Below are 25,774 nucleotides of genomic sequence, written 5' to 3' on the forward strand. Positions count from 1 at the left end.
GGGACCCTATTTACCATTGAATTAAACTATGTTGTGCTCTCATTTTTAAGTTAAATTGTTAAGAAATCTTTAGGAGGCTTCAAAGCCCTCCCCTCTTCTGGATTACAAATACCTTTCCTAACAGAATATGTAGCCATAACCTATAAAATAAACAAAACACTAACAAAACAATTAAAACAAGTGACGAGAGACAATTGACTTTTGCGTCACATACTTTTTCTTTTGTTTTTTTAGTTCACAACGCTTCAGATACAAGTGGTCGTTGTTGGAGCAGTAGAAATGCCACTATTCTCATTAAAAGTTAATTGAAAATAATATTCACCCATTGCTAAGGGCTCGGAGGAAAAATAAAAGCATAATTTTCCTCGATTTGAGATTACCTTAAACCGTCATAACATTTAAAAACTGATTATATGATATTGTTCAATTTTGTTCTCGGACTGTTCGATGCTTCTATTTCCTCTCTCTCTCTCTCTCTCTCTCTTTTTTCCTATCTATCTCTCTCTATCCCTCCCCCTCACTCTTCTGGAAATTTTATGTTTTTCTGTATCATTCGAAAATGCTTAATTTTTATTATTTTTGTTTTTAATTAGTTTTTATTGAATTGTTAAATTCTTTTAAGTCCTTTAATTTTAACATTTAAATTAATTAAGGAATTCTTGTAAGAGGTTTATACGTATACATATATGTATTTTTGTCTATTAAAAGCATAAAAACCTTTGTATGTGGGAATTATATTAGCTTCCACCCAAACTCAACCCAGAACATCTCTTGTGTTTACCAGCCCCTATTTGAAGTCAAAATAGCCCCATGGCTCTCCTGTATCTAGAGGAAGATCCCTGGTAACTACACTGCATTCTCATAGAAAAACACTCATTAATCCCTACAAAATTAGGATCATCGAACATGAATCTTGCGAGAAGCTGCAGCGGGAAGTGATGGGACAGTTAGCTGAAAGGGAAAAGTTCCCCAGGACCAGCACCAAATACGCACAAATATCAGCTGACATAAGGCTAAGACTTAAACAGTTCAACAATGAAGTTATGCAGTTAAAACAAAAATTGGATGCAACATCAGGAACAAGTTCAATGTGAGAGTTCCAGGTTTCTTTCTGTTTATAGTAAAATTTATCCCACATAGAACTTTGGCGGAATCAGAGAGAAGGACCAGGCAGATTGAAGTATTGATGACCAAAGCCACTCAGATGCAGAAATTGTTTGATGAGCAGTTGTCAAAGAAAAGGATGGCTGAGAGATCAGATTTAATAGGAGGCATGAGAGGAGCTGATTGGGATACAGTTGAGACTTCAGGTTTGACTGTTGAGGAGGTTCAATCCAGACAAAGACAAATGTTGGGTGGTAAGTGTCTTTAAGCTTTGATCCTTAATTTCTTCACTCATTTAGTCATTGTAGATCAAGAACAGGGCTTGGAAAACCTTGCAAAAATCATTTCTCGACAGAAAGATATTGCTAACACCATCTCTAATGAAGTGGATTACCATAATGGTTAGTAGTAGTATTATGATTTGTGCCTGAAAGTTCTTCCATAATTTATTGTTTATATGCAGAAATATTGAATGATATTGGCACTCAAATTGATCAAACTGACCAACGTGTTCGTGCAGAAACAGAACGGGTGAGCACTGTAAGCCAAAAAGACAGCACATGTGGATATTGGATTGTTATTATTATTTTATTTATTAGTATTATTATAGTCGCCGCTCTTTAAAATTAGTTACCAAAATTTCAAAGGTTGCAAATATAGAATTGTTATAAAATGATGAAAGTGCTGAAAATTCTCAACTATTTTAATATTACTCCAAATATTCTTTTTACCTATAGATTTGCAACTTTATTAAATAAAACATTATCACGTGTTATAAGAAAGAATAATCCTAAAAAGGGTTTTACCTGACCTTAAAAAGGTCACTCTATATGTAATAATTTATTATTAAGAATGATAATTACACAAAACAAAACACTTAACAAAGTGCTCACTTCAAGTCGTCGGCGTAAGGTACATTCGCCAAATTACCTACTGATGCAATGGTCAATTTCTTGCCCACTTTCTGAAGAATCTAAAAATTAAATTACATTGGTAATCTGCTTGATAAACTCAATATTAGCCCATACATTGCGCACGTCACTCGTGGTCACAGAATCAACAGCAGCAGAAAGATCACTAGGCGACAAACCACTTCTAGTCAACACTGCTTGGGTTCCCAGAAGCTGTACTGCCTTGGAACCGCTCTCCAGTTCAAGCAAAAGGGATGACTTCAATTGGTTTTTGCCTAAATACACAGAAAAATATAATTCCAATTTGTTATGAGAAATGAGAATCTAGATTGTACCGCGGGTTACATCGACATCAGAAATATTGCCACTTTGCAGCAATTTAACTGCGCTTTCCACCAACTTGCCGGCAGATCGAGCAGGAGCGGCAAGCAAAACTCCCACCAAGCCAGTGTCAGAATAATTGGCATTAATAGCTGAAGAAGCAAACGGTTCACTTGAAGACCCAACAATGGCCTTGCTGATGAGACCATTATCATTACTACTCCATTTAACCTTTAAAAAAAAAACTGAATATTTCCAACACCATCTTGACTTTAACTTACCTGAGGCCCTACTCCCAGAGCTCTCTGTAAGACTGCAGCTGCTAAAGCTTCTTTTGTGTTCTTGATTGAGGCACCTTCCCCAGCAATAGCAACAAAGGCAAAATCTCCACCTTTGTCAGACCTGATTTCCCCTCCTTTATAAGGGCTAGCAGTATTCTTCCCATCACTATCATCCAAACTTAATGACTGCGCAAATGCAGTGACTTTATTAGGCTCAACCCCCACACCCACTACAGCAGCCCTTCCTGAGGTAAAGTTACTGGCAACATAATGCTGTAAAGTCTCAGTGGATATTTTCCCAATTTGGAATTTTGGAACAAACAGAGAGTTCCCTAAACCAGTGTGGAATGCAGCTTTATGCAACAAATCTACAGCACGCAGCTGAAATAAAAAAGCTTTGATTAAAGTCCTTTTTTTCTCAATACCATACTTGTAGTGGCCTGACAGCCAGTTCTAGCTTTAACCGATCAGCCAATTCAGCTACTTCCCAAGGTCTAAAAATTTGTTGAGTGGCTACTTCACTGAGGAATGGCAAAGCTTTCTCCACTGCCTCTCTAGTGCCTTCCAATGTGTAAGAAATTGTCTCACGGTCTGAAGTGGCAGTCAAACTGGCCCCAAGCTGCTGAATGTTACGGGTGATAGCAAACTGTGACTGATTTTTTGTGGTTAGGCCCGCAGCCACCCTTACAACATGGCTGGCGCCCAAATTGTCCGCTGTCTCGTTTCTGGCTCCAGCTCTGGGTTAGATAATATTGTCAGCATTGTGATTATAAGTTATTTGCAACTTTACCTAAATACTATGGAAATTCTGGAAATAGCTGATTCGTTTTCGGCGGCGACAACGACAAGTTTATTGGGGAGAGTGTTGATTTTGAGGTCATAGTTAGTGGTGCCGCTTACAGGGGACAGTTGAGCGTAACCTCTAACCTGAAAATTTTGTTTATGTAATACGGATAAAACCCAAACCATACGATCTTAAGAAATACAAAGGGAACAGACTTACCCCAATCGTCCGCAATAAGGTCCTTTTTGCAATTGTCGAAGCCATAATTCCTATATTGAAGTTATTATGTAATTAATAAGAAACTTTAGGAAACTTCTAACAAATTTTTGTTTCTACTATGACAACTGTCAAATCAGATGATCTCCATCAAAAGATTCCGCTATAAAAAACGACTACCGACACTATTCCCTTCTTTATTTAATCACATTTATAAAATAAAGATAAAAACTGGCAGGCATTGGGATGATGAAAAAAGACAAATTCAATATGGCCGTTGAACTATACAACATTTGACAAAAGTAGGGTAAAGTTACACGGATCTTTAATTAAATTTAAATTAAAGTGTGGAGATATGGCTGCAATTGGTACAGAAGAATCATTTTGTATAGAATGCTCAGATGATGAATTAAAAGACAGTGGAGATCCGTGGGAGCCCGACCTTGAAGAAATTTACCGCATCTATAGTCTTCTCAGCAAGGGTGAAATTCCACAACTCAAATGGAGCTGCCCAGGATACAGAACCCCTTCCCCAGAACCTAGTGAAGAACCCAAGGAGGAGAATACAGAAATGAATACGTGAGTACCAATAAATTTCATTGGTGTGTAGTTGATTCCTTTCATATAATACATTTTTAGGGATGAACAAGACGATTTTGATTTTATGGATGAAACTTCGTCGCCAAGACTGAAAATAAGGCACAATAAGACTGGAGATACCCTCAAAGGGAGCGCTAAGAAAAAAACTACATCTCTAGATGGGGTAATAAATAACATGAGGAGACACCACTTGTTGCCATCAGCGAAGTAACATAATTCTCAATATTTGTGTTAATTAATTATAAGGACGTGAATAAAAGCTGTTTTAGTTTCTAAAATGTTTTAATTATTAATTATTATTAAGCGTATTTAGCGGTCTTTTTGTAATTTTCTTAATACAGAAGAGAAAATACCAGTTCAGGACAGTCTTTTGACCAGTAAATAACTAGCAGGAATCCAATAAATATAACTAATTACAAAGGAAAAACTACTATCTTTGAGGCGCTGGCTTCGGTTTGGGCATTTTAGCCAAAAACCCTTGAATTTCCTTTTTCTCATCGTACGTTTTCCACAACTCAAACAAATTCATAATATACCTAGCAATCTCCTGTATCTTTTCCAAATCCACATTTAGTTCAGCAAACCACTGCTTCTGGTCCTTTTGCAAAATTACACAAGCAATTCCTAAACATCCTAAAAAACACTCCAATCATGATTAGTCCACTTCTTTTCCCCTGAAACAAACCTATAGCAATTTGATAAGGTGGAAAAAGGAGACAAACATCAGTCCTCAGGGAATCATTCACAATTCTCCAGGCTAATGTAAGCAGCTGTTCTTCATGACCAATGTCCTGCACTAATTGGAGTAAGGGCCGGTAAGGCTGATAAACTATCAAGCAGCAGTCGAGATTTTCCAACAAATAAAACTCACATTCTAAGATATGATTGGTTCTATAGGGAAATTCTTGACTGTAAGCGTAGGCAAATTTGTTCTTTACTGCACATGGAGGAAAGAAAGAAATGACTAATATTCCTATGATATCTGCAGATTTTTTACTTACTGACTGTTTGACAGGTGGATATCAGTCTAGTGTTCGAAATCACCCCAAATTCTTCAACCTTTGAAGCCAGGAATATACAGGTTGGTGCTAGGAGCAATGGATCTATGCACTTCAAAGAGTTTCTGGCATAAAATCTTTTAAAGTATACTGTTGCTGTGGCAATTACTTGCTGCCTCAACTTCAGCTGTTCTCCTAATGTCTGGATTACTGCAGAAGGGAAAATTTTTACGTATTTGTCCCCCAATAAAAGCGACAACATCACATCGTTATGTTCTGTTCTTACCACTGGCAAAGAAGATAAAAATTTTCTGATATTCTTCCTCTGTTAGTATGGCTAAATCGTGCTGTCTTTCTCTGGTTAAATCCTGTTTGTCTAGAATCCACTGTTGGCTGAAAGTTTTCATAATTATAAGAGGCAAAGCTGGAAAATTGAGGAAGTTATTAGAGAAAAAGCTTAGGCGCATCCCTTGGAACTTTTAGAGGCCTTTGAAGTGAAAAGCGGCAATTGTACATTGTTTTTGTAGGTTTTAAAGTTGTAATTAAACTGCAGAAGTGGAATTAAAGGAGGCTACTGTGAGTAAGAAAGTGGGTACTTACTGATGAGAGCTTTGCCAAAAATTCCCTGCCATTCTCTTGAATCAACCCCTAATGTACTAGAATTGTATACAAATATTTAATTCAGATTTTCACGTCTCAGTCACCAGTTTTTTAATATTTTCTCATAATTATTTAATTTGTTTTGGTATTTGAAAATTGTTGATTAAAACACTTTTTGAGGTTAATCATCGACCTTGACTTGAGAGTGTTGTAGTCTTCGACTTGTACACGATAATTTCATATTTCTACCTCTGTTGCACACTAGTCGTTTTCTGTAAGGGGTTATATTGGTCTCTCACTCTTATAGAACCTCCTACCCAATAATACAGTGACAGCAGCGACAGGGACAGTGACAACACCCGAAAACATTTCCTCGCCTCTGATTGTGCAAATTGTGATTTGTGATGTGTTTACATTGTTTATAAATTTCTGCGATTATTATTAATTAGTTCGTATTTCTCATAAATCACGGGTTAGTAAATAAATCGACTAATCTATTTTCAATAAATCAATACTCCATTGTCCATTCTACAGCGTCTGTGGTGATCTCATTCCTTATCTGTGGCTACTTATTCGTCCACAACTTCCCCATCCGTCCTATGATTCATTTCAAGATTACTAAACAACGATTCCTCTCATTTCTAGGTGTGAACATATTGAGCTATTTTGTTTGACGTGCTGCCTGTTATCAAAAGAAAAACTAAACCACCATGGGTACAGTGACTGTGGGGGATCACTTTGGGCTCAAGTGGGACCCAAAGAATCTGGAAATACGGACGATGTCCGTGGAGAAGACACTGGAGCCGCTAGTGTTGCAAGTGACCACTCTGGTCAACACTAATGGACCTTCGAAGAAGAAGAAGGGCAAGTCAAAAAGAGCCACTGCCCTGGTGCAAACTGTAGAGAAGGCCACTCAGAATTTCATTGAGAAAGGAGAACAAATTGCCTATGAGAATCCAGACATCACTGAGGAAATGTTGGCTGCAGTGGATGAAGTTAGGAAAACAGGTAAGAAGTTTTATCATAGCATGGGGATCAGATTTTACTCAAAAACCATCTCCTAGTCAATCATATCATTGAATTGTCCCTGAGCATATATTATTATCCCTGTCCTCAGGAACCCAAATGAGTAAAGACGCCCGAGATTTTGCGGAAGACCCCTGTTCCTCCTTGAAGCGCAGCAACATGGTGCGAGCAGCCAGAAATCTTCTATCTGCCGTCACTCGTCTATTAATATTAGCAGATATGGTCGATGTGCATTTGCTCCTTAAGTCTTTACATGTTGTGGAAGGGGACTTGGAAAAGCTGAAAATGGCATCCAGTAACGATGAGCTTTTAAATAACATTGAAACATTTAAACGTAATGCCCATGAACTGATGAATCAGGCAGCCAAGAGGCAGCTGGAGCTAAAAGATCCTCAACTAAGAGATGATTTGGCAGCTGCAAGGGCAGTATTAAAGAAACATTCCACCATGTTACTTACAGCTTCGAAAGTGTATGTGAGGCATCCTGAATTGGCTGCAGCCAAAGCCAACAGGGACTATGTTTTAAAGCAGGTTTGTTGTAATGCAAGGATTAAAACGTCTAAAGTACCAATTTTTTTCTTTCCTGATATATCTAGGTTTGTGAAGCTGTAAATACAATTAATGATGTGGCACAAGGCAGAGCCCCACAGGGCATTGGCCCATATGATGGACCTGGAGAATTGGCTGCTGCTTTGGACGATTTTGATGATCATGTTGTTATGGAGCCGCTGGCTTATAATGAGGTATTTTTTACAGCTGTTCATTTTGGCAAAATGTAATTTTTGGGTGTTTAGGTGCACACAAGACCATCTCTAGAGGAGCGCCTGGAGAGCATTATAAGTGGAGCTGCCTTAATGGCGGATTCGAGCTGCACCAGGGATGACAGGCGTGAACGAATTGTGGCTGAGTGCAATGCCGTCAGGCAAGCATTACAAGATTTATTGTCGGAATATATGTCCAATGTATGCACTAGTAGAATTTGTATTGTATCAAAAGTTCCAAATGGTTTTTCTTCTTCAGATGGGAGCTAAAGAAAAAACCGAAAGTTTAGGCAAAGCCATTGATACAATGAAGGGAAAAACCAAGGATTTGAGACGCCAACTCCGGAAAGCAGTTGTAGATCACATTTCCGATAGGTAAATGTACATAAGGGTTTATTAAAAACTTGTTTTTCTATAGCGGTTTTACAGTTTCATGGAAACAAGTACGCCACTGCTGATTTTGATAAAGGCGGCTCAAAATGGAGAAGAAAAACTGGTGGAGGAATATGCCGGAATATTCACTGATCATTCAAATAAGCTAGTTGAGGTTGCTAACCTAGTGTGCAGCATGTCCAACCACGAGGATGGAGTGAAGATGGTGCGCTACGCCGCTGCGCAGATCGATGCGTTGTGTCCTGAGGTTATCAACGCCGCCAGGATATTAGCGGCCAGACCTAGAAGTAAAGTGGCCCTAGAGAATATGGAGGCCTTTAGGCACAATTGGGAGAGTCAGGTAAAAGCTATTATCTTGTACTCCTGATTGTTAAAAAATAACCTCGCGGTGAATTGAAAACATTGTGTCTTTATGCATGATTTCTAATTTTGTTGCATCTTCTAGGTGCGCATTTTAACCGATGCCATCGACGACATAACCACAGTTGACGACTTTTTAGCCGTCTCGGAGAATCACATCTTGGAGGACGTGAATAAATGCGTTCTAGCTTTACAGGAGAATGAAGCTGACATGTTAGAGAGAACAGCGGCAGCGATTAGAGGCCGCACCGAGCGAATTGGGGTGGTTGTAGCTGCTGAAATGGACAATTACGAACCGTGCATTTACACTAAAAGAGTGCTGGAAGCTGTCAAGGTATTGAATGACCAAGTGATGCCCAAGTTTACCCAGAGGGTCCAAGTGGCAGTACAGGCCATCGTGAACAGTCAAGGAGGTGTTCCGCCTAAGGAATTGGACGAAAATGAATTCATTGATGCTTCGCGGTTGGTGTATGATGGAGTGCGCGAAATTCGACGTGCAGTGCTTATGAACCGAGCAGATGAAGATTTGGATCCTGAGGATGTTGAACTGGACGAGAACTACACTCTGGAAACCAAGAGCAAATGTATTATATTTCGTCTATTTTTTTTTGTAAATTATTAATTGGGTTATAATACTCTTCAGCAAGTGCCCATACTGGTGAACATGGAGTGGATGAGTATCCAGAAATCAGCGGCATTACCACTGCCCGGGAGGCCATGGGTAAAATGCCCGAGGAGGACCGCAAGAAGATTCTGCAGCAGGTTGAGTACTTCAGGAGCGAAAAACTGAAATTCGATCGAGAAGTGGCCAAATGGGACGACACAGGCAACGACATAATCGTGCTAGCGAAACATATGTGTGTCATCATGATGGAGATGACTGATTTTACACGAGGCAGGGGTCCATTGAAGACCACTATGGATGTCATTAACGCAGCCAAGAAGATTTCAGAAGCTGGCACCAAACTGGACAAGTTGACTAGGCAAATCGCCGATCAATGCCCGGAGAGTTCCACCAAGAAGGATTTGCTGGCCTATTTGCAAAGAATCGCCCTGTATTGTCATCAAATGAATATTACGTCGAAGGTGACAGAAGCCATGTTAAGCTGAGACAGTGATTAAAATAGGTTTTATGTTGCAGGTGAAAGCGGACGTGCAAAACATCAGTGGTGAGTTGATTGTATCTGGATTGGACAGCGCCACCTCCCTCATTCAGGCTGCAAAGAACCTTATGAACGCCGTGGTACTGACGGTGAAAGCTTCTTATGTAGCTTCGACTAAGTACCCCAGACAAGGAACTGTGGCCGTAAGTGAATAATTGGGGATGTTGATTATTGATGAATCATATTTTTTTCTGTTCTTAGTCTCCGATCGTTGTATGGAAGATGAAAGCGCCAGAAAAGAAGCCCTTGGTGAGGCCCGAGAAACCCGAAGAAGTGCGCGCCAAGGTCAGGAAAGCCTCCCAAAAGAAACTCGAGAACCCAATTCGCGCCCTTTCCGAATTCCAAAGCCCCACCGAGTCAGTTTAAATCGTCGACGAACGGACATTCCCTTCGTGATAGAGAATTTGCATTTATTTATTTAACTGGACGTGTGCGTTTTATTCATAGTCGACTACGAATATCTCGGCAATCAATCAGTTACTAGGATTTTACCTACTTTATCGTATTTATATATATATGAGTTGCGTGGCCTAAAAGGACTCACAGTATCTTATTATTTATTTAAATAAAGACATATTTGGATCAACCATCTGAAGGCAGCTTTATAAACTTTACGGTCTGCATTCTATCATAAAAACCTTCTCAATGTGACAAAAAAATGGCCTACGTACACCAATTTTACGTTTGGGATCAAAACTACGAAGTAGGGTGGTCTCATCCGTGTCAAAATGGAATAGTACTTGCCATCAAATGGCCTCTACTGTTAGTGTTTATATATCGTATCAATATCCTCACTTTCATTCGGTTTTTGGTTCATTTAAGCTATTAAGATATACAGTGTATCAATTACATAACTTGTTTCGCCAAACGAAAAAAAAACGACTTAAATTTTCGGATTCAAAGTAAGTATTTATAATTGTAAACAATAAGGGAAATAACACTTTGAACAGGTCCGCTTAAGCTTACTTAAACGACAATGTAAATTAGAGCATAAAAGGGTTCATAAACGACGTCCTACACTGTAGTTGTTTTAGGTAAAATCGTTGTGTTGAGCCCTTAAAATTGGTCTGAATTCGGGAAAAAAAAAACAAACAAGTCTTGCTTCATTTAAAACTTTTGGCCCTGGATTTTCCTTAAATGTATTGGTGCAAACCTTTATAGTATTAGGTATATTGTAATAATGTATTCTAGCCTAAGATAGAAGTAACGCATTTTCGTACACCTATTTCAAAGAATTATTTTATACCCTGGTCAACTAGCTGTACTTCTAATAGAATTATACCTATTTGTAAGTGTTTTTTTAGTATCCTTGACAGAGCTGCATACTACGTTGGTTTGCCGGTTCCAGTCCAGTCACCGAAGTAGATCGGCGTCGGGCTTGATCAGCAAATGGATGGGATGATCGCAGGTAAAGAACGACCTACTGCATCACCACCACAAAAAGAACTGGCTCTCGGGCAAAAAAACACGTCAGAGGCCCATAAAAGATCAAGACGAAACAGCAGAACTAGCAAAAAGATAAATAATTTGTCTCCAACACTGACGATGATATATTTCTGAGGGACAGTTCCCGAGTCGGAGAAGAGTTCTCTTCCATTTCTAAGGTTTTTGGTAGGTAGACGCCTTGGCGAATCCCACACTACCCCTGCCGATAGAACATTTGGCCAGAGGTGTCTTTCGAAGACTTTCATCGTGATAAAAAAAATCCCTGACAGAAGCTCCGTAACATATCCTATTCTCGATAGGTTCTTGAATAGTGTACGCCTTTTATAGGCCTTTAAAGCAGCGGTCTTTGGTCCAACCCAAACTCCTGACAATCTGGTGAACTCATTTGTAATAATCTTATATTTGGTGAATTCTCTGGTATATGTAAATTTACAAATACTTAACATAATAGTTCCAGATATTTAGATTATGATATTATGCCAAATTAGCTTTAAAAACTTTGATTTAGTAGCGATTCCTGTCGTCTCTAGGCGACTTAAACAAATGGTTGAAACATGTTAATTGTTGTCAACGACTTTTTGGAAACTTTGCTTACTTAAGGCTTAATAATAAACTAAAACTTTGCATTGAACAGATACGAAGAACTCTCCTTTATTTACTAGGAATGTAAATTTAAACATGTAGATAATGTAAAAATTGCAAATTAAGGCATAATAATAATTGGTAAAATTTGTAATACACGTTTATGAAACATATTTCTACATATGTACACGTTTCTATACACCTACCAAATATAGCTTAAAAGACAATAATACTGAGTAACAAATTACGTACTTTTTAACTTCCATTCACGGGGGTGCCTCCATTCTATTTCAATTTCAAGATTTTTCCCTCGACACAGCAGCTCCTTTCCATTGAAATGGACATACAACAGTTCTAACACATATAACATCTCACATTTAGCTATACAAAAACTCACACTAACTCTACAACACTTATTCTTGCATGATGAAGTTAAAAATGTGAAAAACCTTCAATTTCCGTGAAAATATTTATGGAACTTAGGACCATCAACCGTCACCGGCTGATTACCATTGAACTTATCTGCTACGGGCATTTTATTCTCATCATTGCAATTAACGCTCAAATTGGCAATTTCTTCTTTCAACCGCTTCTGGAGACCATCATCATCAAGCTCCAACACCGAATTAACTATGCTATCATTGTCTTCAAGTTTGCGCGTCCCAGGCTTCTGTATGTTATGATCATTGCCAATGGAATGATCACTCTGTATATACACGGATTTATTCAAATTGAGCTGATTATTCGGACTGTCGAACCAGTGAAATGTAGGAGAATCGCACGATTGCGGGGTAACGCATTCGAAGACAGTCTTGTCTGCCACTTTCGAGCCTTTTTGGTTCGTCGTTTTGAGAAGGTATCTGAATTTCTCGGCTGCTTCCAGCCCGTTGCTTTCTTTGAGGTAGTTGTACCAACGCTCTTGCATTGACTGCGGTTGCAGGAGCATTTCCGCCAAAGATGTGTTATGGGGGAGCAAGTTTATGCAATCACTAAAGGAAGTAACTTCGGGGAAATGGACGTTGTTCATGAATTGTATGAGATTGTTCCCTGTGTTGGCAGTCGAAGATTTCCGCAAATGTGTAGCATTATTTTGCTCCAAAACAGGGTTCATTGCTGGGTGGTGCATGATATTTAGTTTTTGTGCATTGGAGACGGAATTTTGAACTACTGCTAAAGGGTGAGTTACAACCGCAGAAGGCCTCAAAAGCAATGGGGAGGTGTGGCGTTGATACACTAAAGGGGCAAAGGGTGGTCGATATTGAAGAATTACAGGCGACATTGGAAGGTAAGACTGGTGCATTGCCGGTAATCTCTGAGGGGAATGTAAATTGGGGACGCACTGCTGCGGCTGTACATAATTCCTAGGGTAAAATTCTGGGGCTAATGGATTTAGAGTGTAAATCTTCTTAAGCTCAATGGAATCGAGTTGGAATCTCAGTTGAGTCCATGTCATACCAAAGAAACTTTTATTCTCGTTGCAAAGTTCAATATATCGCTCCCAAACTTTGCTGCAAAGCCCCACAGAGCACAGAGCCACTGGGTCTCCAACTACCACCACTAGGCTTTGAGACCTCGTTATTGCAGTATTCAAAAGTTTGGCGTTAGACAGAAACCCATAGTCTGCGTCGTCAGTTTGCCCGCTTGTGCAGGTTTTCCTAGTACGCACAGTGGACAACATAATCACTCTAAATTGTTTGCCTTGAACATTCAAAACTCTCTCAACGCACACGTTATCAATTCTTTTTTTTCTCAACTCAGACCTGATCCTGAACACTTGGTCTGCATAGGGGGTAACCACCCCGATAGATTGATCCGTAAACTTTCCCCATTCCTCCGGCCATGTTAACTTCAAGTTAGAAATACACTCAACCACTTCGTAGACCTCAGAGTTATTGTAAAATGCAGTGGAGTTTTTGTCCTGAATATCTTCCCCTCGGGTGGTTAAAAAAGTTAAGGGGTAAAAATCAGAGTGCCTTGGTTGTTTGCTGCTGGATAGCAACTTTTGGTCGTAGAAAGACTCAGAAGCGAACTGAATAATGCTCTCATGGGAGCGATAGTTCTCGCACAACAGTATTTTGCAGGAAAACTGTTTGTGGTAATGATCGTACAAACGCTCTAATAAAGATATGTGCAGGTTTCTCTCTTTCGCGAAGGGGGAGAACACATCTGGGCCTATTTGTATGTGATCTCCTGCTAAAACTATTCGCGTTTGAGGATTTGCCAATGCCAGAGGAATTATGGTCTCGCACTCTAATGCCTGCGCGGCTTCATCAAGGAGAATGTGAGTAAAGAAACTTTGGGGCAACCCAATTGATGAGAGATAGACGGACGTTGAAAATGTGACAACTATAATGCGATGTTTTACCAAATCGTCCAGGGAGGGATAACGGAAGGAGCGTTTTCCTGCCGTTTCTTCTATTAGACAATACTGAAACATTTTTTAAGTAAATAATAATACTTTTGACAATATATCTAAATTATTTCTACCTTCTGTACTGTCGGGTTAACAGTGGTCACCCATCGCTTTTCATAGTAAATCCTCAATGGCCGTGCATTCTTTTCTCCTTCCTCGTACCAAGTATTGAAATATTCTCTGATGTATAAGTCAGCGGCGCTGTTCGAATGTGTACAAAGGAGAATGCGATTTGATGGGTCTTTAATCAATATTCCAATCGCCTGGGCCAGGGTAAACGTTTTCCCAGTGCCAAACGGACCTACAACGATTTGAAAATGAGAGTTGAAACAGTTGGCAAAATACATCGAAAAACATGCGCCACGAGAAGAACTACGCTACAATCGAATGAAACCCTGAATTCCTAAGACTTAGGATCCACGAGTCTGGACAAAAAGCTTTGGAGATCCACAACTCACACACACAATAAATTTACTGGTGCTTACCAATCACCAAAATTGGCGGCAGCGCCACTTCCAGAGGCGTTGTAATGGCTATCACCGCTTCCCTCTGTTTAACATTGAGCCGAGAATCCAAATTCCTTGACCACTGCCTCGAGGGCGACCACGGAATTGTCGGCTCAATATACGTATCTGGAAACAGTATCTTAAAATTACCTATTTGGTCCAAAATATAATGCAGCTCGCAATAAGGCAAGCGATTCAAGTGGAATTGAATTTTCACTTCAATTTCAGAATCAGGTTTCAGTTCGAGTTCCTTTACGGTATTACTCGACAACCTACGAGTTAAAACAGGTGCTGAACCTATTCCAACCGTAAATAAAAATCACCTCAGATATATTGTATGTTTGCCTTTATCTTCGATTTGAGCCTCATACACCTTACAGTTTGAACCAGGAGTATCCATATGAGACGGTTTCAAAAAAACATAGTTGCAGTGCATCAAAATTAGCCGCCCTTCTGACGTGTCCTCAGAGAGGTCTCTTCCAAGTTCTATTCGCGCGAATAGTTCGTCGTCAATGGAATATTTGGCCGTGCTGGCTGCAATGCCATTGGGAGATAAGATGTAGCTTCGCGTAATCTTCATTTTTGTTGAAAAATTATAGCGGGATACTAAACCGTAACGCGCCATTTCTTCCACAAAAAGCAGTTGATGCATGCGATCTCTAAAAATGAACAAGAAGACTTCACATTAGTGAATATAAGAGGGGGCATATATAATACCTATAATTATGCCTAGTGAACTTTTTATCTGCAATTGTGGAATGTGACAAATTAAATGTCCCCGCTTGAGGACAAGGATATATTGACTTCAACATGTTCTCAAATTCAAGGCTTTTACTTGGCTTAAGGGAATCTGACTGAAAATGCTCAATAATGCAATTATCTGGCGTCCATCTTTCTGCTATGGACAAGGTAATTCCCTTGCGAATTTCATTAATTCCTTCAACTTCACAGTCCGGAATTAAATCCACACAAAGATGTTTTACCTGCAAAATTTCCATATATTTCAAGCAACATAAGAGAATCTTGAGTCCTGATATTTCTTTATACCAGAGCTATCTCCAGTTTAAACAAAAGCAAATTACTGCTATTTTGAGAGTAAAGAAAACTTACCAAAACAGGTTCCATGTTAAAGTCAAAGACAATGCTTTGATGAAAAGTCCCAAAAACATTTGCTTTAAATGTCACTATTACTGAGTATTCGAATAATCTTGTCATATCTCTAAGGGATAAAGGGGAAATCCACTCTTGGTTGTTGACCAGTTGGACTTTTGTATCATTCACCATGATGCAAGAAATATGAAAATACATTCTGAAGGAATCTTGCAAGAGTGCAACTGCCTTAAGGGGCTTATAAGTTTTTATTTTAAATTTCCAATTATGGAAATTATTTTTTGAGGATACTGTTGCAGAGAGAGGACAAGAGCACTCAACAATCACTTCACTGATATGGTCTTGCATTATGTTTTTAGGATTAGTGGATTGAACTAATTTTTCTAATAATTCGTCAGTATATGAAGCTCCTTAAATTGACAAATCAGCCAGAATACATGACAAATAAATTCACAAACCTAGAAGCTCCTTCTCTCTTGCCCTTTGAAATTTCATCTCTCTATACCGAAATCTCTCATTCCACTCATCAAGCTCCTCCTTGCCATGAGCCTGAACACACTGAATCCCAAACCTAAATACCAATTTTCACATGGTAGCTAATAACAGACCAAGATTAAATGCTACCTGCAGTGTCTCAAATCCTCCCAATTTTGACACAAAACATATGTATTGCACTTAAGACCACGTGGAGGAGGTCTCCACTTCCAATCATGCCCTTCATCACTCATGACCACTGATTCATGTGACTCAGTTTGGCAATGGGCTCTAAGCTGGTTTCTATCTTTAAAGTGCAAATTACAGTAGATGCAAAAATGCATAATTTCAGCCATCTGTAATGCAAAAAAAAAAAATATTATTTGTTTTATCAAGAACATTGGTATCAGTCAACATATTTGAGTTTGAATATGAAATTTTTTAACTTTGTAATTTGAGCTGTACTGACTGTGATTAATGTTATCAAGATATGATAATGATGGATTGGGATGATCCCTCAATTTTATGTATATAACTATGGGTTGGGAATTTGGCGTAATTCACCTTGTTTCGCGATTTTCGGAGCTGATTCTGGATAAATCAACTCACAAACTGAGACGCAAGGATTTTTGGCAAAATCTTGAAAGAGACCTCTAAGCCTGAAATACAGTAAAAAACGTTGATTTTTTAGCTACAAATAAGGTACTTACGGTAGGTCGAATATATGGGAAATAAAAGCCAAACACCCGGCACCTATCAAATCATAATTAACACGAATACAATTTTAATAACAATAATAATTAAAAAAATTTAACAAAAACAAAATTCAACATAACCTAACCTCAAACGACAAGTTGATTGACACTAATGAGAGTGTAGATCACAATCGTCCAAAATCGTAAGTAGAGCAATCAGAATCAATTCCGAACTCATCCGAAACCTTCCGGTGAACTGATATTCCTACATAGTGATCGTCACTTGATCAGCTGATTGTCACTTTGTATTTGACATTTTCTAAATTAGTTTATTTTGTTTATCTATTTCCCGTTTATTCACATTTTAGCTAACTTTGAGTTCAGAACCAATAATGGAAAGAGATTTGGAGGGTCTTCATTCAGCCTTAAATTCCCTCAAAGTCCTCAGATCTAACGTACGCCGCGTGTTTGAATCTGTAAGTAACGGTTTACGAGCGGATCATGGAGAAGAAGGAAAAGAAAATAAATACATCTTAGAACTCCAAGAGCTTTTAACTACCGTAAATAATAATTTACGAGATGTGGAAAATCACGTCGCGAGTCTTACGCCCCCACCAGGAGCCTTTAATTTGGGTAACACCACTTATTTAAGTCAAGAAACCACTCAGGAGAAACAGCAGTTATATGGGCAGTTGGTGAATAGCTACAAATGGACTGACAAAATTCGAGAGTACAGCGCTCTTGCTGGAAACATATTGGCGTCAAACTCGTTTAACAAAACTTACAAAACTTTAAGCACCACAAAGCGTAGGAAAACACAAACAAGTAACCATAATGTTGCCCCTGAAGTTATCGAAAATCTGATTACCACAGTGGACAGGCTGTTTAATGATGTCACAATTACTACAAATAGGCCATTTGTGCCTAATCCTGTTATTCAGGTTACTCTAGGTAGGGTGCTGAAGGCCTCTATTGCATTTAAAGGTAAATATTTTAAAACAAAAATTGACAGATTTTAAGCATTGTTCAATGTGTTAAAGGAAGGTTAATAAATATTAAATTGACATTTATAACCCTTAATTTGAAATTCTTTATTTCCAGGTCTAATGATTGAATATGTAGTAGTTAAAAACTTCTCAGAAAACAATGATTTATGGACCGAATCCAGATACAAAGTGTTCCGAAAAGTCACTGAGAACTGTCATGCTGCAATGTGCCACTTTCATTCTCCTATGATGCCTGAACTTGCGGTGCGATCATTCATGCACTGGTTCCATAGCTACATCACCTTATTCAGTGCCCCCTGCAAACGCTGCTCAAAACATTTGAATTACAACTTGCCCCCTACTTGGAGGGATTTAAGGTCTTTGGAACCTTTTCACGAAGAGTGCAAATAGTGATTTTTAAGTAATACACAAAGACAGTTTTGAGAAACCTAGATGTGAGAATTTGTATTTGTAAGATTGAATGCAGATGTGTGACATGTTCAGGGTGTCTGTGATGTCGACAAATAACTTTAGGAAAATAAAAGAAATTGATAACAGGAAAAATCTATTATCTTTTCAGGTTTTGCTAGATCTACCTGCTACTTGTTCCAGCTCACTCCTAACATATTCCTTGCCTGAAAAAAGCAACAACTTTAAACTCTGTACTCTTGCAAAATAATCATTAATAACTTACAGTCACAAATACTGATTTGGCAACGTCCTTCACGCCTTGTCCAGCAATATCTGATTTCCTAATGATCCCATACAGCTGAACTGCTTCTTCCATTCTCCTCCTCAGAAAATCCCAAGTTTGTTGATTTCCTTCAGATTTATCTTGTATTAGATACAATTCTGTCGCTTTGTACACTCCGGCTACTCCTAATCGGCGCATATACCAATTAAACTAAAATAGCCCACATTAATCATTATAGATCGACAGTATCAGTTTCTAGTTTTAGGCAGTATTTTCAATCGCATACTTACGTCTACTGACCTGTCACCCGCATAATAACAAATATCGTCAATCATCGTCAACAACGCGGCCAGGGAATATGGCACATTTGGAGGCAAAGACATTATAGCAATGGCTTGCGGCCATTTATGGATATAAGGAACCAGCAACTTTAATCGCTCTTGAATGGCTAACTCAACAAACTTTTCAGGGGCAACTGGTTTTTGGGAAAATTCATTTTGGAGCTAAAATTCACCCTCGTCAGTTAGTTTTCTATAAAGTCAAGACATCATACCTGTTGTAGAATTTCTTTCAATTTCGAATTTGAACTAGTATTGAAGTAGTGGACGAGGTCGCCCGCTCCATGAGTAAACATCCCATAGGCGATGCCAGGGTAGCCCACCCTTTCGGCACCCCTAACGAGACATTCCTTAGACCAGCCCAGCTCTAGAACATAAGGGAGGGAGGCGGCCAGAATCTTATTCTTAATATCCTCTTCATACTCCGTACTATCCTGTTTTGAAGGGGTACTTGAAAAGTATTGCGCTTGTGTAACCCATATGCAATACGTACCTGAAATACAAAATGTCGGCAAATGCATTTTGTTCCTTACAGAGATGCTGTGAGGGAGAACTACAAAAACTCTTTCTTGACAAAATTATTTATTTCCTTCTTCAATTTTCTATAACTTCAGTAACTCTAACTAATAAACAGCTAATCACGTCTAACACAGTTCGGGATATTTTAAGAAAATTCAACCGCTCTAGCTTGCTCATCTTGGGAAACTCTGGCCCATAAGCGTTGGACAGGGCCTCATCATTGCCGGATTGCTCGTTATTTATATTATGTATCTCCAAATCATAATGGGCCTTTGACAATTCCAGGCCTCTCCTTAATGGATCTAGGAATATCTCCTCCAAAACTGGTACAAAGTCTTTTAGCTGAGTGATGTTGTCCTTATCCTTGAGGATCATGTATCTGATCAAGTTAAGGGCGGATATTATCTGGTCGGAATTATCTATAATGTTGGTATTCTCCATTTCCTCAAGGTGGCAAAATTTCCGTAGCAATCTAAACATTTTGGGGCCCCGATAAAACGGTAGCAAATCTTCACTTTTCTTAGTAAAGTTTTTGTCTAATGAATCTTTATAGATGGTGACTAAAAATCCCTTCATGCCACTATGGTTGATGGTAGTGAGCAAATTGTAAAGTATTGTATAAAGAGCCTTTGGCTCGAAACGCAATAAATACTGAATAAACATCTGCATGGCTGCTTTGCGAAGCTTCTCACAGTAATTGTAGATTATAACATTTGTCACCACTGTACAGAACTGGGGGTGACGTTCACAAACTAAGAGATCATATGGAAGCTCCCCAATTCCAATAGGACTCAGGAGACGCAGGGTCAACTTTATGCCATTTTCAATTTCAACTATGTTCCCTAATTCTAACATACTGGTTGCAAGATGTAAGGAAGATTCAAGCACAAACTGATGTGTGTACACCTTTGGTATAGACGTATAATGTAGGCCTTCAGAATAAATTAAAAACATATAATTTGCAAGACTGTAAATGTCTGTTCTGGTGAAGTCATTAGGATCCCTATCATACCACAATTCAGACAGCGCAATTGGATCTACAACACTCAGATTTTTAAAGATTCTCTCAACTATCTGCTCAGCTAATTTTCTTCCTTCACTCATGGTGAGCCCCCCTCTTCCTGCAGTCAAATGAGAAAAAACATTCCCTAAAAGTTGCATTAAAAATTTTCTTATCACATTCCGAAGAGTCTGATCTTCTGACTCCACAAAGGTTTGACATTTAGTATAGAAAATTATAACTTTTTCATAAAGATATGCAATGTTATAAACAAAACGTCTTTCATCAGGTGCACATGTCTTATTTGCCTTAGTGTTTCCATAGTCACGCAACATGTTGTTGTTACACAAGAATGTCTGAATGGCATTAAAACACCAGCAAAATGAAGTATATTTCTTAGGTGAAGTTCTGACGAGAACTTCATATAATGGTTCAAGCAATGCTGTAAACTTGGATTTGTCTTTGGATTCCTCAATTTCAGTCACCAACTGTAACAAGACATCTTCTGTGTTTGAGCTGACACTTATAGTATTAATAAGCTTAAAACAGCATTCAAACACTTCAGGGTTGGTCTCTTGATTTGCAAAAGTAAGATGACAACATATTGCTCGAATAACGTCTGAGGAATTGTTTTTAATTTCATCCTGGTGTTCACGAGCATTGAACAATTTCATGACATAATCAGTGTCCCCATCTTGCAGCGCAATATGCAAGGCTTTAGCAAGTCCCTTGAGGGAGTCTGACATTTTTTCGGATTAAAAGGGCCGAGCCTCTGCAAAGAAATGTTTGTGTTGACCCCAAATGCTGAGTGGTTAGGAAATGTTGGTGAATACCGAGGGGCAAAAGGTTATCGCTAATGTGGACAGGTGAGGTAGGTACTTACGTCTGGACGCAATTCTCAATGCTGATAAATGGAGGGTGGAGAAGAAAGACATGCTTCTGCAATCTTGGAAATTTCTCAATCCTGGAGCTATCCAAAAATAGACATTTTTCTATTGAGTAAACTCTGCGAAAACCGGTTAAAAGTTATTTGATGAATGGAGAATTGAAATAGAGATAAAATAGGAAGCGAAAGAGTGATTTTATTATCGCTTGATTTGAAATGAGCATATAACCTCTTTTTCTCTTCATCATCTGAAAAAAAATGTTGACAATCAGCTGATTAATACCGAAATCGACCAATCACAACACAAGAAAAGAACGTCAAGTGGCAAAATTCAAAATGGCCTATGAAGGCCAAGGACAACATGTGAAATTAATAATTGTTTAAAAATGTTCAGAGAGTGTTTTACTCTAAAAGGAACTTGAGGCATCAAAGGGTTGACCAAACCCTTCGCTTAAATGGCAAACAACCCCAAGTAAAGCCCAATTTCTGACGTTTATCTCATTTGCATCGTGGTGGCCATATTGACATTCAATATTCACATAACTGCACCATTAAAATTCCTCATATAATCATGAAATTCATAATTATTCAAGCACAAAACTGTATAAAAATGTGACTAAAACAAATCGGTCTTTCCTCGATGTTTTTGTTTTTCTCGCACCCACTGACACGTTTTGAGATGTCCAAATCACTCAGTTTTGAAGTAAATGTTCAATAGTTATGCAAAAATCATCCTAAAATATTCTTGTAGCTCAATGACGACACTTTTAAACCATGAATGACGAAGATGAAGTAATGTATGAGGATTCCGGAAACGAGACTAGCGGAGATGACGTTGATTTTGCTATAGAAATGGACAACAACTTGAGCAAAGCCTTTCCTAGCTGCGAAGAGGAATATCAGTATGAGGTGCTCTCCACTGAAGAAATTGTTAAGCACATGGTTGACTGCATTAAAGAGGTGAATGTGGTAGTGCAAATACCCTCTACGACCACCCGGATCCTCTTGAATTATTTCAATTGGGACAAAGAGAAACTCATGGAGAAATTTTTTGATGGAAATCAGGATGAGTTGTTCAAGGAAGCAAGGGTGGTGAATCCTTTCAAAAAAGTTAATGCAGTAAAACCCAAAGTGGCCAACAAGGCTTTGGGTACTGAGGAATGTGATATTTGCTTTATGGTTTATCTGCCCACTCAAATGACAGGGCTACAATGTGGGCACAGGTTCTGCCTGCAGTGTTGGAATGAGTATTTAAGCACGAAAATAATGGAAGAGGGGGTGGGACAAACTATTGCTTGCCCTGCTCACACCTGTTCTATACTGGTTGATGATGAAACTGCAATGGGACTCTTGAAAGATTCAAGGGTTAAATTGAAGTTTCAGCATCTCATTACAAATAGCTTTGTGAAGTGCAATAGATTGTTGAGGTGGTGCCCCAGTCCTGACTGCAGTTATGCACTGAAAGTAAGTTGCAAGTCATTTAAAAATTAATGTAATTTCATTAAACCTTTACAGGTTACATATGTAGATACAAAGGCTGTAACATGTTATTGTGGGCACAAATTTTGCTTTAACTGTGGAGAAAATTGGCATGATCCAGTTAAGTGTGCTTTGCTTAAGAAATGGCAAAAGAAGTGTGATGATGATTCAGAGACATCCAACTGGATTGCTGCCAACACCAAAGAGTGTCCCAAATGCAATGCTACAATTGAAAAAGATGGTGGGTGCAATCACATGGTTTGCAAGAACCAGAACTGCAAGGCTGATTTTTGTTGGGTGTGTCTGGGACCATGGGAACCACATGGCAGCTCTTGGTGAGTATAATAGGTTTAAATAGTTAATAGCTCCAAAAGAGCACCTGTCTGTTGGCTTGATATCTATCATTTTAATAGGGGTCTCATTATACATCTTCACACTATTTAACCTCAGGTACAACTGCAACCGATATGATGAAGATGAAGCAAAAGCAGCCAGAGACGCTCAAGAACAATCCCGGGCAGCGCTTCAACGTTATCTATTTTACTGCAATCGTTATATGAACCATATGCAGTCGCTCAAATTCGAGAATAAACTGTACGCGGCAGTAAAAGACAAAATGGAGGAAATGCAACAGCACAACATGAGCTGGATTGAGGTGCAATTCCTGAGGAACGCAGTGGATATTTTGTGTCAGTGTCGTCAAACTTTGATGTATACGTACGTGTTCGCGTATTACCTTAAAAAAACCAACCAGTCTGTGATATTTGAGGAAAACCAAAAAGATTTAGAGCGAGCTACAGAATTGTTGAGCGAATATCTGGAGAGGGACATTACTCAGGAGAATTTAGTGGATGTTAAACAGAAGGTGCAGGATAAGAACAGGTATTGTGATGGAAGGCAGATGGCCCTGCTGAGGCATGTCCACGAAGGCTACGAAAAAGATTGGTGGATTTATAGCGAGTAGCTATAAAGGATTCATGTGTAATAAACCTTGGGAGAGGAGATTCGAAATTACGGTGTATCAACTGATTTAATATTTTAACTCTTTTTTTAAAAATAAATATATCTCTATTAAAGTTGGACTTTATTGGAGTAAAAGCGCGAATGTTTGAAGAGACATACACAGTACATTCCGCGAAATACCGAAAATTATAAGCAACACAAAAGCAACAAATGGTTATTCTACACAGGTTTATAATCCAACTTGCTCTCCAGTTTCTTGTTATCTGCAACTTTCCTTACGGCCTTCATGAAGTCCTCTTGAATAACGTATTCCCTCTCAGATCTGATGGCGAACAATCCCGCCTCCGTACACACATTCCTAGCGAGATAATGCTAAATATTTCAACATTTCAAAGTCGCATTGAAAAATACCTTAAATCCGCTCCGTTAAAATTGTCTGATAATTTAACGATCGCCTCATAATCGATCTCTCCATGCTTCGCTATAGGCCCAGCGTGAATCTTCAAAATTTCTAGTCTGGCCTGTTCGTTAGGCAGAGGAATTTCAATTTTCCTATCCAGACGTCCGGGCCGCAGTAGGGCGGGATCGAGGGTGTCTGGGCGGTTGGTTGCCATTATCATTTTAACCTTATAAATTATATATTTGTGCTTAAGTGGCAAAGAATGGTGGATAAAACTCACTTGACCCAGGGAATCAAAACCATCCATTTGATTTAGCAACTCCATTAAAGTTCGTTGAATTTCTCGATCAGCAGATGTGCCCTCAGAAAACCTACGTCCACCTAGAAACATAAAGAATAGTCCTTCATTGCAAAAAAAGAGAAAAAAAACAATATTCACCAATGGCATCAATTTCGTCCATGAAAATTATACAAGGCTGATGGTCTTTGGCATAATTGAACATTTCCCTGATCAGTCTCGCAGATTCGCCAATGTATTTGTCCACAATGGCACTGGACACCACCTTCAGGAAGTTGGCATCTAATTGGGAAGCTACCGCGCGGGCCAAGAGTGTTTTACCAGTTCCAGGAGGACCATAAAGTAGACATCCTAAAGTGTTATTGTACTCAATAAATTCAATTTTGTCTTCAATCAAATCTCCTACCTTTGGGAGGTGTAATACCAACTCTCATAAACAACTCAGGGTTGAGTAAAGGCAGCTCAATAACCTCTCTAAGCTCTCGGATTTGTTCAGACAATCCTCCAATAGCAGAGTAAGTTACATCTCCTGGGTCTTCATGGCTCATATTATATACCAATGGGTCCACTTCTCTGGGTAAATATCTCATAATAGTTAGAGTAGTCATATCCAAAGCAACTCGCGTTCCTGCCTTGAGTTTCAATTTGTCAAGCTGCCTTCGACACCCTACCACATAGCGAGGACCATTGGTAGCTTTGACAATGACTAGAAAGGAAATACACATCCATGAATCTTTAATTGTTAGACATATGCTTGAACCCTATTTGTATTAAACATTTGGACAAAAAAAGTCACTGGTCTATGGGAACTCTTAGAAAAACTTACATTTCTCTTCAGTAAGTTGCTTCAGAACTTCCCCAACTATCTGCCCCATGCTCTGTAGTGCCTTAAGGTCGTTTTCTGATTTATCATACTGTTTTGTGAGGTCCTTTAACTGCTCTCTCACTGCAATATGATTGGAGTCAGTGTGGGTTTAAAAAAAGAAATGAAACTAGTGCTCACTTTCTTTTAATCGAGATTCGACTTCTTTATGTTCCATCAACTTCTTTCTGTAGTCCTGAAGGACCTTTTCGCGGTCCACCTCCACGGAGCTCATTTTGATAGCTTTTGGTCAAAGTAGTTGCAGTGTTTTTGTATGAAGGCGAACCTGAACTGGCCTGAACCGATAAGAAGGGTTTCGAATATTCTGTATACTGTAGAACTTGAAATATCGATGATTACCTATCTTAATAAATATAATTTAAGGGGTTTTAAGGGATAATATAATAGAACGAAATGATAAATCAAAAATTTATATTTCTTTGAGGTTAGGAAGATGTCATTGGATGACGAGCAAAATTCAACAAAGCGAATGACAGACCAATTGAATGAGAGTGGAAGTGAGTTTTGTGTGAGAGAGGCAAAATATCCGACATGCAGAAACATGTTGATACAAGAGAGATGAAGCTAATAAGGGCAGATGAGAA

At 38.8% G+C, this 25,774-nt stretch overlaps 10 protein-coding genes across 12 annotated transcripts; 5 read left to right on the plus strand and 5 right to left on the minus strand.

Moving 5' to 3' along the window:
* The first annotated feature begins 648 nt into the window (after positions 1-648).
* Positions 649-1,989, plus strand: Syx8 (syntaxin 8). The gene is made up of 5 exons (XM_066400025.1): positions 649-842; positions 896-1,090; positions 1,141-1,358; positions 1,413-1,505; positions 1,568-1,989. The coding sequence occupies exons 1-5, from the start codon at positions 811-813 to the stop codon at positions 1,726-1,728; spliced, it is 699 nt and encodes a 232-aa protein (XP_066256122.1). The 5' UTR covers positions 649-810; the 3' UTR covers positions 1,729-1,989.
* UQCR-C2 (Ubiquinol-cytochrome c reductase core protein 2) lies at positions 1,932-3,766 on the minus strand. Its single transcript, XM_066400024.1, has 7 exons — positions 3,621-3,766; positions 3,408-3,544; positions 3,048-3,354; positions 2,618-2,998; positions 2,351-2,567; positions 2,133-2,290; positions 1,932-2,077 (listed from the first exon to the last, which is right to left on the minus strand). The coding sequence occupies exons 1-7, from the start codon at positions 3,663-3,665 to the stop codon at positions 1,994-1,996; spliced, it is 1,329 nt and encodes a 442-aa protein (XP_066256121.1). The 5' UTR covers positions 3,666-3,766; the 3' UTR covers positions 1,932-1,993.
* A 138-nt stretch (positions 3,767-3,904) lies between these two features.
* On the plus strand, positions 3,905-4,428 carry Pa1 (PTIP associated 1). Its single transcript, XM_066400218.1, has 2 exons — positions 3,905-4,196; positions 4,257-4,428. Exons 1-2 carry the CDS (start codon positions 3,973-3,975, stop codon positions 4,426-4,428), a joined length of 396 nt encoding a protein of 131 aa, XP_066256315.1. The 5' UTR covers positions 3,905-3,972.
* Positions 4,429-4,480: 52 nt separating this feature from the next.
* On the minus strand, positions 4,481-5,976 carry CycC (cyclin C). Of its 2 annotated transcripts, none has more exons than XM_066400216.1 (5): positions 5,816-5,976; positions 5,502-5,608; positions 5,219-5,425; positions 4,903-5,154; positions 4,481-4,850 (listed from the first exon to the last, which is right to left on the minus strand). In XM_066400216.1, exons 1-5 carry the CDS (start codon positions 5,845-5,847, stop codon positions 4,648-4,650), a joined length of 801 nt encoding a protein of 266 aa, XP_066256313.1. In that variant the 5' UTR covers positions 5,848-5,976; the 3' UTR covers positions 4,481-4,647. The 2 variants fall into 2 exon arrangements, with proteins under 2 accessions (XP_066256313.1, XP_066256314.1); XM_066400217.1 differs by having other exon boundaries at positions 5,502-5,639; positions 5,816-5,957.
* A 184-nt stretch (positions 5,977-6,160) lies between these two features.
* On the plus strand, positions 6,161-10,810 carry alpha-Cat (catenin alpha). Its single transcript, XM_066399983.1, has 11 exons — positions 6,161-6,287; positions 6,461-6,823; positions 6,933-7,372; positions 7,438-7,584; positions 7,636-7,803; positions 7,862-7,977; positions 8,032-8,335; positions 8,441-8,939; positions 8,999-9,441; positions 9,497-9,661; positions 9,720-10,810. The coding sequence occupies exons 2-11, from the start codon at positions 6,526-6,528 to the stop codon at positions 9,882-9,884; spliced, it is 2,745 nt and encodes a 914-aa protein (XP_066256080.1). The 5' UTR covers positions 6,161-6,287; positions 6,461-6,525; the 3' UTR covers positions 9,885-10,810.
* Positions 10,811-11,609: 799 nt separating this feature from the next.
* On the minus strand, positions 11,610-16,899 carry Helz (Helicase with zinc finger). Its single transcript, XM_066399982.1, has 9 exons — positions 16,614-16,899; positions 16,200-16,405; positions 16,034-16,146; positions 15,576-15,985; positions 15,183-15,448; positions 14,789-15,124; positions 14,445-14,737; positions 14,034-14,260; positions 11,610-13,974 (listed from the first exon to the last, which is right to left on the minus strand). The coding sequence occupies exons 2-9, from the start codon at positions 16,403-16,405 to the stop codon at positions 11,998-12,000; spliced, it is 3,828 nt and encodes a 1,275-aa protein (XP_066256079.1). The 5' UTR covers positions 16,614-16,899; the 3' UTR covers positions 11,610-11,997.
* Positions 16,900-17,085: 186 nt separating this feature from the next.
* MED27 (mediator complex subunit 27) lies at positions 17,086-18,184 on the plus strand. The gene is made up of 2 exons (XM_066400372.1): positions 17,086-17,728; positions 17,846-18,184. Exons 1-2 carry the CDS (start codon positions 17,137-17,139, stop codon positions 18,139-18,141), a joined length of 888 nt encoding a protein of 295 aa, XP_066256469.1. The 5' UTR covers positions 17,086-17,136; the 3' UTR covers positions 18,142-18,184.
* On the minus strand, positions 17,802-21,403 carry LOC136415663 (ubiquinone biosynthesis protein COQ9, mitochondrial-like). 2 transcript variants are annotated; one of them, XM_066400367.1, is made up of 6 exons: positions 21,165-21,399; positions 18,978-19,255; positions 18,715-18,927; positions 18,425-18,634; positions 18,327-18,365; positions 17,802-18,056 (listed from the first exon to the last, which is right to left on the minus strand). In XM_066400367.1, exons 1-5 carry the CDS (start codon positions 21,214-21,216, stop codon positions 18,330-18,332), a joined length of 789 nt encoding a protein of 262 aa, XP_066256464.1. In that variant the 5' UTR covers positions 21,217-21,399; the 3' UTR covers positions 17,802-18,056; positions 18,327-18,329. The 2 variants fall into 2 exon arrangements, with proteins under 2 accessions (XP_066256464.1, XP_066256463.1); XM_066400366.1 differs by lacking the exons at positions 17,802-18,056; positions 18,327-18,365; positions 18,425-18,634; positions 18,715-18,927; positions 18,978-19,255 and adding an exon at positions 19,262-21,053 and having other exon boundaries at positions 21,165-21,403.
* Positions 21,404-21,522: 119 nt separating this feature from the next.
* Positions 21,523-23,722, plus strand: LOC136415664 (E3 ubiquitin-protein ligase ariadne-1-like). Its single transcript, XM_066400368.1, has 4 exons — positions 21,523-21,870; positions 21,919-22,631; positions 22,683-22,981; positions 23,097-23,722. The coding sequence occupies exons 2-4, from the start codon at positions 21,942-21,944 to the stop codon at positions 23,608-23,610; spliced, it is 1,503 nt and encodes a 500-aa protein (XP_066256465.1). The 5' UTR covers positions 21,523-21,870; positions 21,919-21,941; the 3' UTR covers positions 23,611-23,722.
* On the minus strand, positions 23,714-25,636 carry Rpt4 (Regulatory particle triple-A ATPase 4). The gene is made up of 7 exons (XM_066400371.1): positions 25,311-25,636; positions 25,134-25,253; positions 24,714-25,013; positions 24,449-24,658; positions 24,290-24,390; positions 24,021-24,235; positions 23,714-23,967 (listed from the first exon to the last, which is right to left on the minus strand). The coding sequence occupies exons 1-7, from the start codon at positions 25,402-25,404 to the stop codon at positions 23,829-23,831; spliced, it is 1,179 nt and encodes a 392-aa protein (XP_066256468.1). The 5' UTR covers positions 25,405-25,636; the 3' UTR covers positions 23,714-23,828.
* Between the last annotated feature and the right edge of the window lie 138 nt (positions 25,637-25,774).

Source organism: Euwallacea similis, chromosome 20 (genome assembly GCF_039881205.1).
Source record: "Euwallacea similis isolate ESF13 chromosome 20, ESF131.1, whole genome shotgun sequence".
In the NCBI taxonomy this organism is placed as follows: Eukaryota; Metazoa; Arthropoda; class Insecta; order Coleoptera; family Curculionidae; genus Euwallacea; species Euwallacea similis.

Coding starts and splice junctions, on each gene's coding strand:
- CycC (XM_066400216.1), bottom strand. CDS start 5,847: ATGGCAGGGAATTTTTGGCAAAGCTCTCATCA. Junction 5,426..5,501: donor TTTTATCTTCTTTGCCAGTG/GTAAGAACAGAA, acceptor TCCCTTCTGCAG/TAATCCAGACATTAGGAGAA. Junction 4,851..4,902: donor ACCTTATCAAATTGCTATAG/GTTTGTTTCAGG, acceptor AGTGTTTTTTAG/GATGTTTAGGAATTGCTTGT.
- LOC136415664 (XM_066400368.1), top strand. CDS start 21,942: ATGAATGACGAAGATGAAGTAATGTATGAGGATTCCGGAAACGAGACT. Junction 22,632..22,682: donor ACTGCAGTTATGCACTGAAA/GTAAGTTGCAAG, acceptor AAACCTTTACAG/GTTACATATGTAGATACAAA. Junction 22,982..23,096: donor GAACCACATGGCAGCTCTTG/GTGAGTATAATA, acceptor ATTTAACCTCAG/GTACAACTGCAACCGATATG.
- Syx8 (XM_066400025.1), top strand. CDS start 811: ATGGCTCTCCTGTATCTAGAGGAAGATCCCTG. Junction 1,091..1,140: donor ACATCAGGAACAAGTTCAAT/GTGAGAGTTCCA, acceptor TATCCCACATAG/AACTTTGGCGGAATCAGAGA. Junction 1,506..1,567: donor TGAAGTGGATTACCATAATG/GTTAGTAGTAGT, acceptor GTTTATATGCAG/AAATATTGAATGATATTGGC.
- Rpt4 (XM_066400371.1), bottom strand. CDS start 25,404: ATGAGCTCCGTGGAGGTGGACCGCGAAAAGGTCCTTCAGGACTACAGA. Junction 24,659..24,713: donor TGGTATTACACCTCCCAAAG/GTAGGAGATTTG, acceptor ATAACACTTTAG/GATGTCTACTTTATGGTCCT. Junction 24,391..24,448: donor GGACGAAATTGATGCCATTG/GTGAATATTGTT, acceptor TTATGTTTCTAG/GTGGACGTAGGTTTTCTGAG.
- Pa1 (XM_066400218.1), top strand. CDS start 3,973: ATGGCTGCAATTGGTACAGAAGAATCATTTTGTATAGAATGCTCAGAT. Junction 4,197..4,256: donor GAGAATACAGAAATGAATAC/GTGAGTACCAAT, acceptor ATACATTTTTAG/GGATGAACAAGACGATTTTG.
- alpha-Cat (XM_066399983.1), top strand. CDS start 6,526: ATGGGTACAGTGACTGTGGGGGATCACTTTGGGCTCAAGTGGGACCCA. Junction 7,373..7,437: donor GGGACTATGTTTTAAAGCAG/GTTTGTTGTAAT, acceptor TGATATATCTAG/GTTTGTGAAGCTGTAAATAC. Junction 7,804..7,861: donor TGTCGGAATATATGTCCAAT/GTATGCACTAGT, acceptor TTTCTTCTTCAG/ATGGGAGCTAAAGAAAAAAC.
- UQCR-C2 (XM_066400024.1), bottom strand. CDS start 3,665: ATGGCTTCGACAATTGCAAAAAGGACCTTATTGCGGACGATTGGG. Junction 3,355..3,407: donor AGAATTTCCATAGTATTTAG/GTAAAGTTGCAA, acceptor TATCTAACCCAG/AGCTGGAGCCAGAAACGAGA. Junction 2,291..2,350: donor TGATGTCGATGTAACCCGCG/GTACAATCTAGA, acceptor CTGTGTATTTAG/GCAAAAACCAATTGAAGTCA.
- Helz (XM_066399982.1), bottom strand. CDS start 16,405: ATGGCTGAAATTATGCATTTTTGCATCTACTGTAATTTGCACTTTAAA. Junction 15,449..15,575: donor TTAACATGGAACCTGTTTTG/GTAAGTTTTCTT, acceptor GAAATTTTGCAG/GTAAAACATCTTTGTGTGGA. Junction 15,125..15,182: donor TTCACTAGGCATAATTATAG/GTATTATATATG, acceptor GTTCATTTTTAG/AGATCGCATGCATCAACTGC.
- MED27 (XM_066400372.1), top strand. CDS start 17,137: ATGGAAAGAGATTTGGAGGGTCTTCATTCAGCCTTAAATTCCCTCAAA. Junction 17,729..17,845: donor GGCCTCTATTGCATTTAAAG/GTAAATATTTTA, acceptor CTTTATTTCCAG/GTCTAATGATTGAATATGTA.
- LOC136415663 (XM_066400366.1), bottom strand. CDS start 21,027: ATGTCAGACTCCCTCAAGGGACTTGCTAAAGCCTTGCATATTGCGCTG.